Below are 10852 nucleotides of genomic sequence, written 5' to 3'. Positions count from 1 at the left end.
CTTCCCCGCGCCCTTCATGCCCGGGCGGCCGCCAGGCGGCCAACGGCGGCGCGCTGCCCTCTGCTCCCGCCTAGCTGCCCAGGCCCGGCCCGCCGCCCCCGCCCTTCCCCCGGCCTCTCCGCCGCGCTAGGCCCCGCGCCGGGCCCGCCGGGCGACCCCGCTCAGTCCCCTCCTCCTCGGCAGCGGGGGCCGGTCTCCCGCCGCCGCTAGGCGGGCCGGAGGGATGAGCCAGCAGCCGGCGGTGAAGATGTCGTCGGCTCCCCTCACGGCGGAGGCACTGGAGCCGGCGGCGGGGATGCTTGAGGGCCGCCAGAGGAAGCTGGAGTCCATGATCCGCGACCCGCGCTCCCCGGTCAACGTGGAGAGCCTGCTGGTGAGGGAGAGGGGCGGCCGGGCCGGGCCGCGCCGCGGGGGGAAGCGCTTGGCGGGGTAACAAAGGGAGCGCTGCCCTCGCCGCGGGCGGGCGGGAGGGGGAAGGAAGGAAGGAAAAGGGCTCCCGCGTCCTGGAGGAGCTTTCCTGGGGGAGGACGAACGCTCCTTCTCTGGGGGCGGCGCCCCTCCATGCCCCGGGCCGGGCCGCCGGCGAGGGGGGCGAGGGGCGCCCGGACACCTGAGGGGAGGCGGCGGGGAGCGGGGCCTCGGCCCCGGGGCCGCTTTGGGGGGAGTTGGGGGGGACTGCGCCGGGACCGACCGCTCTCCGTTTCGGTACAGCGTATTTGGGGGAGAAAAATTGAGAAATGCCTCTGGAAAGACCTGATCTGGGAAGGGAAGCGCCTTTCTTTTTTTTTTTCTTCACCGTTTTTTTTCTTCCTTTTTTTTTTTTTCCCCCCCCTCCCCTCTCCCAGCATCGTTTACACCGTTTTTACTTTCGCGCCTTCGTAATCCCAGCGTGTCCCTTCCCAAAGTACCTGCCTTTGTGTGCCCTGCCGGGCACCCCCTGCCCTATCCTCGCCACCCCCCCGGTAAAACCATCCTCTGGTCAAGCGGGGGTTTGCTCTGCGATGTGGGAATAATTCAGGAAAAGGACACGCCTAAGGGAGAAATGTAACTGGGAGGGAGGCATGGGGGGGGTCCTGTGGGGTCACGTTTATTTTCCATTGGGGCAAATGGATTCGTCTCTCTCCTGTTTCAAATAGCATTTTTCAGCGTGAGTGTATGAAATATAATTTCCTTTAGTAAGAAATCCATGCCCTCAGGAAGGAGTGGGAAGGGAGTTATATTTCCCCATTTAAAACATCCAAACCCTGGAAAGGCAGTGAGAGGCAGTCTTGGTTACTACTATTATTTTCACTGAACTTCAGGGTCTTCAAACCTTATATGTCCAGTCTGTCCCAAGATTTCCAGTGTGTCCCAGTTATGAGGAACAGAAAAGGGGGGAAAAAATCCCAGTCCTTTCAAGAGTTGCTCAAGGCACTTAACACTGAGTCTCTCTCTCTCTCTTTTTTTTTTTTTTTTCTGCTTTCAAATGACTCAGTTCTGTTTGGCCAAAAATACAGGAACTGACTGAACAGTATGTATGCCTGTGCTGTGTGGAGAATATAGGAATTTCCTATAACATCTGAAAAATGTTCTTCTCGAGGCTTTAGTACTGTATTACTCCTCTCAGATGTTCAGAGGCATAATGACAGCCATAGTAGTCAATGAAGGGGAGTGGGAAACAGTGCTACATATCTAACTGGATTCAGATAAGTTTTTGCCTAGGCCAAAGCAAAGAGAGCTGCCTCTGGGCTTCGCTCCCAGCATTTTCACTTTGGTATTTTGCTAGGAAAACTTTGACCTGTGGCCAAAAAAGAGCAGTTAAAAATAGTACAGTTGTTCTGAAAAATGCATCAGGTTAATACTTAACCCCAGTAGACTTTTTCACACTCTCTGCTTTTATACTCAACAGTGTGTTTCTTTTATTCTCTCGCCTCCCCTGCCTTGGACATAGATTAGATACACTAGGAACTGTTTATGTTTCTAAAGAGAAATTCTAATTGCAAAATTGAGACTGGGCTGCTTAGCACTTGATTTTTTTTTTTTGACATGTTTTATACGCTTACAATGTAGACTATTTCATGTAATACATTGGACAGATTAGCAAACCGTGGGGGAGAGTTAGCTCGATTGTAAATGCGTATTTTTTTAAGGTAAAGGTCATCACTTCGCTCTCTGCAATCTCTCTGTAAGTATTGTTTCAAAAATTAACAGCAAGTAAAATATAGTGCTGCTCAATCAGATTTCCTAGTTTGTGCATTCTACGTGTCTATGTATGAAACAATGATCTACTTCAGGTTTATTTATTTATTAATTAGTCTTATTTAGGAAATTTGCAATGTATTTCCTGTAAAGGCCTTTTCTTTTGGGCTTTGATATTGTTGCTTTATGCTATTTGACTTTAATTTTGTATTGGCATTCTGCTAGGCAGTCTGAGTATGAAAACATCATATTCAAATTGCAAAATTTACTTGTTTACTAAACAGTTCACTTTCAGTGTGAATTATCATTAGTGGAAATGTGTTTCCAGTTAAAAGTAGAAATACAGCAACAGAAACCAAGAGTCAGGGAAAACGTCTTAAAGAGACTAGCTGGAATGCCACTATTTCATCCTCCAAAAATAACATAACCAAAACTAAAAATGTGGAATGGAATTCAAAGTGGAATTCATTTCCTTACACTGTAAAAAGTCATAAACAGCTGCTATTCTGCGTTTTGGTGCATGCTTTATTTTTGGGAAGCCGTAAAAAGCAAAAAAGTAACTGTTAATCTACAACACATGGTGCAAATTTGAAAGATGTGAAAAGCTGAGGTAATAAGCCGTCTTTCTGTAGATACCAATTCCACTGCCTATCAAGAGATAATTTATTCAGTGGCTCTAAATGAAGAGACTTTCTTTGTGTACCTTCCTGACCACAGGATGGCTGACCACATCCATCCATTTCTTTAGTAGGAGACTCTTTATGAAGCTGAATACATTGATTGATTATTTTCCTCCCGTGCCCCTTTGGGGCTCAGGAGAGACTGTTAGATTTTCTAATGTGGTTTTTTGCTGTATTGTATGCCTTAACGCTTGTCTGTTTATGCCGGTGTTGAGCATAATCATTTGTGTTTGATTAAAATGTGTCTTTGAAAAAGACATGCGGTCTCAATGCAGAGGCATTAAGAGATGGAGAACTCGCCATTTAGTTTGTTCTGGTAGTTAGGTATGAAGGCAAAATTTTTCAAAAATGTAGATTGAAATGTGTGCCATGGTAACCACTATCCTTTTTCTGTTAAATTAAAAAAAAATTATAGAGGACTTTCTAGTCATTAGCATGGGTCAAATGTGTAGCCTGCACTTTGTGGGTTTCTTCTGGCTTTGGTCTGATAAAGAGATGAAAATGGGAACGCTAGAACTATACACTGTCCGCGATAGGTTTCAGCAAAGACATCTACAAAGGGAAGTGGTTTTTGCAACCTTCTTTAGACATCCACTGAGTGCTCCTCTCATTGTATCATGTTGAAAGCTTGTGTTAGGTTGCCTATGCTAAGATAAATAACTTTTTTATTTGTCACCGCTTTCTATGATACGATCTCTTACTCTTTTAGGTCGTGCAACATTGCATTAGCGGTTATGAAAACCTGTTTTGTGTATTACTTTTAGATTGTGCAGATCACTTCGTAAAACTCCTGTATACTTATTATTTGCTCTTCTGCCAGTTAGTGTCATCCACTAATTTAACGAAGTGACATTTTTATGTGTACTGCATGTACACATTGATGATAGCGCTAAATGGAATTCGACCTTGGGTGATCCATAAGAAACCCTTCTATAAATACATTCCTACCGAATAGTTTCTAGTTGGCAGCTACATTTAAGGAGAGCTTAACGGTTCTCAAATACATTTTTGTAGTTATTCTTTTGCATATATGCTCTATCTACAGTATTAATTGAGTTGTTTTATATAGTATTAAATAGATGTTATTTAAGGGTGTATTGGTAAGTGTTAGCTGAACGCTTAATGTGTTCTAAAACTAGAGCAGATAGCTAAATGTGGGCTGTGTAAAACTAATCCAGATCTCCACTTTCTCACCATGTGTAATTGTATCACTTCAGCACATGTTGAACTCAACTCTGGAGTTTTATGGTGGTGATGAACAGCTCTGATAAATCTTATCATCCTCCCCCCCTGCAGTTGTCTGCCTGGTCCTTTTGCTGGAGCTGCAGCTGCATGCAGTTGGCCGGAGAAGGGAACTGGTGCCTGCCCTTGGTCTCGTTCAGTGCAAGCCTTAGGATTTTAGTGTTAAGCTTAAACCTTGATGTAACACTGGACGTGTAAAGTGTTGAGTATCTTCTGCCTGTCCTGCTATGCTTGTGTCAGCCTCTGGAAGAAGGAGTTCTTAAAACTGTTAATTAGGCAGCGCAGCAGTGAAACTGTGAGCACAGTGCTGGGCTACGCTGGGAAGGTGTTCGTGGTGGGCTAAGAAATGGAGAGATGATTAGCAGGAGTGTGCTTAAGTGTCTTGGAATATACGTGCCTTAAAACTTAAAAAACCCACAAAACTGAACTAGTTTGTTATTTATTTCTTTATTAGAATAAGCTGACAGGTAAACCGTGTGTTTATACTAGTATGAACATGAATAGACGTTCATCTAAGTTGATCCTTGCCATCGAGACCCTGGAATTTTACTCTTAATGAAAAGTGGATTGCAGATACAGCTGTGAGTCTGATCATTTCAATAGGTGCATCTGTCCATAGCAATCTCATCAACAGGATAGATACCAACTTTATACCAAGAGTGTTAATTTAGTGGATCACTAAGCTGAGCTCTGTTAATACAGGGTCTCCATGGCTGACATACATGTAGCCCTTTGCAGGATTTTGGCCTTATGAGCTTTCAGTGTGTTTCATATTTAATACAAAAGTTGCATATTTAATATGAAAATTGCCTCATTCTCCTAAATTTATTGCTGTGTAATTTTGAATCAGTAAGAACAATCTGTTGTGTTAATTTGAACCAACACGCACAAGGAAGAGCAGAAAACGTAGCAGTTAGCAGGATCTGATCTGAAATTCATCGCCCAGTAAGCAGTCAAAAGGCCAAATGATTCTTTGTTCTTGAAGAAATTTTTTTTTTCTTGTTTGTTCTTGTGCTGTTATTCCTCCTTTAGCTTCTTTCTATAAATTTTGTATTTTTGATCTGTAATTTTGGAACATCTACTGCAGAGTTGAAAAAGATGAGCTTTAAGGAAACAAAATTGTCTTTTGTTCATTGTTCCCGTGTGATGGATTTATATATAGCAGTATAGTTAACTGGAAAAGGACAGTTCTATTTTCTGACAGTTTTACGTGTTCTTATATTCTGTTTTATTCCACACTAGGATTAATGCATTTCACTTTTAGTTTAAGAAAGGAAAAAAAACCAGTTTGCTCAGCTTCAATACTTTAACTGCCACACATGAGATGTGTGCGGATTTTGTGTGTGCATTCACAAGAGGAATGTTCACTCCCCTTATTTCACCTATATTGATCAGATTGCAGAGTGGGTCATTAGTATCCTTTAGTTGTTCAGCCTCTGTAACAATTTGGGGGGGAAGGGGGGGAAGACAGCCACACTATTTAATTAGCACAGTTCTCTTCTGCTTTATATGTGATGGAATAAAAATTCAGGAACTCTTCACTTTTCCAAATATTAGTAGCCTCAGTGTCAGTTGGGGTTTAATGCTGATTAAAACCTGTTTTTTTAAGTACATTTTTAGTTTTCAACTAATGGCAGAGCACTGCCAAAGCATTTGGCTGTCTAGTAATGCAATCCAAGCATTTGGCTGTCTAGTAATGCAATCCATAACAAAAGCTGCCTAATTTAAAAAGAAAAGAAAATGCTACCACAGTAACTAATCTCTGCAGCTATCAGTTGATGATTTCTTGCCAGTGCTTGATCTACAAAAATATGACTGGAATTGTATCACTTTCACAGAGAAACTGACCTTGGATTTTAAGGATGAAAGTGACTGAAACTTGGTAGTAGAGTTTTACATAATGAAAGAATATAAAAAATTATGTATTATATATGTTTTTATAACCCATAAGGATGGGGGGTTTTTAGGGGGGAGGATTCTATATTGTATCCAATGTTGTTCTAAACTGAAAAACACCAAATGTTTCTGTTAACAAAATTATTTAAAATACTTTTTTCTTGGTACATCCCATTGGTTAAAACCAAGAATACTATGTTTACATTGGCAGCCTTTGCGAGTAATAAACTTATTTTAATGAGTTTTTCGCTATGTAAACAGAACGTTGAATGTAGTGCTCAGTTCCAAAGCCGTACCTACTGTGCGTAAAGCTTTTGCTGCTACAGTAGTGAAATGCCAAAATACTCGCCGTGTTGCCAGCAGCAGTGCATCTTCACTGCCAGCGACATTTAAGCTTTAGTGCAGGTGAAGTTTCACTTGCATCCTCATTTTGGAACATTACATTAATTTACCCACTGACAAAGTTTTAAGACCATCTGCCTAAAATGGTGATTTGGCCACCCCCTAATGTGCAGAGGCTCTGTATTTGGAAGATTCTGTGAATTTTGTCCGAATTTCACTAGGCTGGATAGTCTCAGTCAGTAACAGCTGCTTGTGTGGTGTGGACTTAGCTTTTACTTTTTTCTGTGTTCATCTGCTATGGTTACAGCTACTGAGAGGGGACTGTTTTTTCTTCTATGAAATATCATGGAGTTTAGTTGTTTTGTTTTATGTGAAGGGATTGACGCAAATTTCTTCCCCTTTGTGAAACATCCCTCCTGTTCAATCTCTGCTTCAGTTGTTGTAGGATCTGGAAGGTGATAGACGTGAGAAGAAAAACAATCTGGGTGCCACATACAAATGGTTTTTCTTTATGCCTGCCTTTCATTAATTTTATTTTATGTAGAATGATTTACTGAAGTCCAGTCTTCTGCAAATGGTCACCAATCACGTATTTTTGTGTTTTTTGTGTGCCCGGATGGGGCTACTGGGTTTTGGTGTTAGTGTGCAGCATTGGTACTTTAATGCCATAGTGATACCATAGTTCGTTGTAGTTTGTAGGACAGTGTCATTCAGAAAGAACAGGCAGAGGGATAAATAAAAACGGTGACGTGCAGGAGGGTCTGAACCCTCATCTAGTGCTGGCACTGCGTGTCGTCAGACAAATCTTTCTTCGTTTCCAACTATATGAAATGGAGATGATGAAGCTTTTTTTTTTTAAAAAAAAAAAAAAACACCACCAAAACTCACACAGTTCTGGAGAAGAATTTAATATTTATAATGAACTTATGTGATGTAAAAAAGGTGATCACTAGGAAACTATGTCAAAGTGTTTAATTCTGAACCTTGAAGATTCAGGTAACTGAGTGGTTGCTTTATTGCCTCTTGACTGTTCTAAATCACGGGTACTGATTTTATTAGTCTATGTTTAACGTACAGAATAACAGGATCCTGCAAAAAGCAGGATAAAGTTTGGGTGACTCATCCAAACACAAGAATTTTTTGATACTTTTCTTCAGGAGGAAATGAAGAGGAGGTCACATTCAGACATGAAAGAAGATTTGAACCACAATAAAAGAAGAAAAGCTTATCTTTACCAAATATTCTTTTTATGTTTTTTTTTTTATAATCTCAAAACAAATAACGTTCACTGTTACTGTTGCCAAATAAATAAAAAACTAGAAGGAAAAAATGCTTTCTTCTGAATGGTATTTAAAGTTTAACTAAAATCTTGATTACTATTTAAAACCTGTAATGCATCATTGTTCTTTGTCCATGTCTGTCATTGCTGTTATGTGTAGTTGTCCAAAGTCTGTAGCCTAATTGTTGATTAAATATCAAACATTGCTCTCTCAACAGTGTATTTTTACCCTAGTATGGTATAGACAGAGAAATACCTTTGGGTGCTTATTGGAAATTACTTTTTATTGAATGAGTTGTGAATTTGGAAAACTTAGTCTACTTGTGTTTGCTGCTGTACAAGTTGATCCTCTGTATTTTTCTTTTGTTCAGAAGGAAGAGTGTTGCACTGATAAATTCAGTGTAGTGTGTATGTACGTATCTTCAAAGAGATTATGCTCTAAAAACTATAATAGCACAGGTTTTGGTCGAGGGGTATACAATCATTTGGCTTGCCTATGCTATGAAAATGTTCTATTTCATACGGAAACTAGTTTTAAACTGGTTTTCCCTGTGGTTTCTGAAACTGGTTTGTTCTGGTCTCCATTTTCAGTTTAGTGCTGATTATGTTGAGTGCAAGATTAGGGAGACAAGGGAGACAAGTCTTGTCGTTTGTTACACGCGTAGGGCACAGGCTTTTATTTGTAAGTGACTTTTAGCACCTTCTGGTATACAGGGCAATGTATGTTGTGGTAGACTTTTAATATGTGCAGCCAAAGTCATTTGGAACAAGGTGCAGTAAGTAGATATAAGATGTTATGGGGTTGCTTAATATTGTTTCCGCCCCATCTTACACAATTTTATAACCATGCTTGACTTCTCACTGCTTTTTTTGTAGAATTTTTAAACTTCTGTGATGGAGTAACCATGAGGCCTCTTGCCTTAGGAATAGAATGATTCCCTCTAATAGTGCAAGAAAGTGGAGAAGAGCAGTAAATAATACTGTGTTGGAAGCTGTTGGTTTAGTGAATAATGAAAACCTTTCTAATGCCAGCTGTATGCACACATGATCTGTTTCCATGAACATTTCAGGACCTCTTCCTCCAACAGTAATAGTCAGCCCACTTAGGCTTTAAGCCATAAATTTTAATTCTCGGCCTATTCAGTTTCATGACCTCTTTAGGGTGTATAAGCCTGGATTGTGGAGTACCCCTCCCCGCTATTTTTAATTTTATTCTTTCATATGAAAAGTGACTGAAAACAACTACTTGAATTACTCATGTGGCAAGGAGGCACTGACAGCTTACTATTGTATTGCAGCTACTGCTATTAATTTAAACGTTATTCCATGTTTAATTTTTTCTCTGTGGGTACAAAGTGGTTAGCAATTTTGTTAAACTTAAGAATTGCATCCATGCTGATATTATAAGCACCTGAACTAAGCTATAGATCTGATAGGGAAAGCTAAAAATAACTGCATTTTCAAGATAAAAAAGTATTCCTATTACTAAATTGTAAAGTTTTCTAAAGCCCTGGGTTTTTTTAATTGCTGTCAAGTTCACTGTTCAGTATTACTGTGAACAAATTACTTCAGTTATGTGAAATGCACTTTTTTTATCTTTTTTTTTTTAAAGTAATTTTCCTTAATCCCCATCCCTATGGGTTTCCCCGCTGTTCATCTCCCCAGAATTGAAAGGCTTGTCTTAACTTGGGAAATGATGGTGTTTATGTCAGTAAGGGTAGGGAGCAGCAGAACTCTGGTTGTCAAAATTCTGGTGGGAAAACCTGAATGTAGCAGCAAGTAAGGTAGCAGAAACCCTGTTTTTTATGTGTGTAGTGTTTGTTTGTTTCAGGTATACTTCAAGCTTGAATTAGAAGATAAATATATAAGAAATAATAAGTGTACTAATACAAGCTGCATCTCCTGAAAAACGCTCTGCTGGCAAATCCTTTTAATTGTAGACATCCAGCTAGTTCTCTGTTTTGAAAATAATTTCTAACTGTTAGGATTATGAAGAAAACCTCTAAATATGGACAGTATGATGAAGGATTGTTCGTACGTGTAGAAGCGTGAAACAGTAGCACTGTGAGGTGTGAATCACTGCATCTATTTTAATGGTTGGCAGCCTCTGAAGAAAGGCAATTTAAGTGTCAAAATAAACTATTTCAGTGCTCTTCATTTTTTCAGAAGAAATACCAGTATTCTTTCCCACATGTGCCCTGCAGTGTTTCTCAAGTGCCAGAAATCCCAACTGTCCCCTCTCAACCTGTCAAAACATTTTTGCCAAAATTTAGCCTATTAAAAATGGAAAATGTAACTTTGAAACCAATTCTGTAAAGTATGAGTGTTGATTATTAAAAATTTCCTGGATTTATTTTATATTACGCTATTGCAATTCTGATTGTTTGACTGAATCGGAACACCAGAGACAACGTTGAGCCTAATTGTAGAGTTAATTTGGAGTTTTCTATACAGTATCGTGTGTTTCGGTTAGACTGTGTTGCTGAAAGTGTGTTTGATAATACAGTATTCATTTTTTGAAATTACACTGTAAATTTATGAGGGAAAAGGCACAGCGTGTATTTCAGACTTAGGTGGAAATTGGTGACATCCAGTACTTCTTATTAAATCAAAACCAAGCAATGAAGTTATTTCTGTTTATCAACATGTTACATCAAATGGATGCTGAATGGCGGGGGTAGAGGAAAGGCATCATGTGTTAACTTGTTTCGACTTTTTGTAGTATGTAGAAAGCAGGATCGAAGGACAGTCTTATACGCATTTTATTCCAAGTTAAACTTTTTAATAACATTTTGATTTTAAGCTTCATTTCTAAAGCATAAATATCAGAAGAGGCTATCATGTGATCAGACTCCTTTCTTGGGAATTGTTCTTCGTTTTATATCACCAAGTGATTTTCTGAATTATAGAAGTGGTATTGTTTTTACTGTCATCATGTCTTGATGTATTTTCTGATGTATGAAATCTTATCACTGTTGGGTTAGTTGTCCTCAAAAGTGGAAAAGAAGTGGGGGAGCAAAGAAACAAACAAACATGTTCAATGCTGTAATATTGTAACGTCAGTGATGCTGAAAGTACATACAGATAGTGAGAGGATCACAACATTTTTGTCCGATGTGTTTGATTGCAGGCAAATAGTCATGAAAGTAAAATATCACTGTTGTCTAAGTCTGTATCTAACTGTAAACCAGACAGTGTCAGGGTCCTGCTGTGCTCTAGCTGGCATGGTCTTGCC

At 39.9% G+C, this 10852-nt stretch overlaps 1 protein-coding gene across 3 annotated transcripts in view; it reads left to right on the top strand.

Annotated features, from left to right (window-relative positions):
• The first annotated feature begins 223 nt into the window (after window positions 1-223).
• The window catches only part of ROCK2 (Rho associated coiled-coil containing protein kinase 2), a 106708-nt gene continuing 96079 nt past the window's right edge, over window positions 224-10852 (top strand). For all 3 annotated transcript variants that reach the window (XR_010070461.1, XM_063330480.1, XM_063330479.1), the window contains exon 1: window positions 224-373. Coding sequence is in view for 2 of the 3 variants with exons in the window: in XM_063330480.1 (XP_063186550.1) it covers window positions 224-373 (150 nt within the window). In the remaining variant the exon portion in view is untranslated. The remainder of the gene's footprint in view (window positions 374-10852) is intronic.

The sequence above is a fragment of the Chroicocephalus ridibundus genome, chromosome 3 (assembly GCF_963924245.1).
Source record: "Chroicocephalus ridibundus chromosome 3, bChrRid1.1, whole genome shotgun sequence".
NCBI classification, from domain to species: Eukaryota; Metazoa; Chordata; class Aves; order Charadriiformes; family Laridae; genus Chroicocephalus; species Chroicocephalus ridibundus.
Note: the sequence above shows the minus strand (reverse complement) of the source record. Positions and strands in the feature narration are given on the sequence as shown.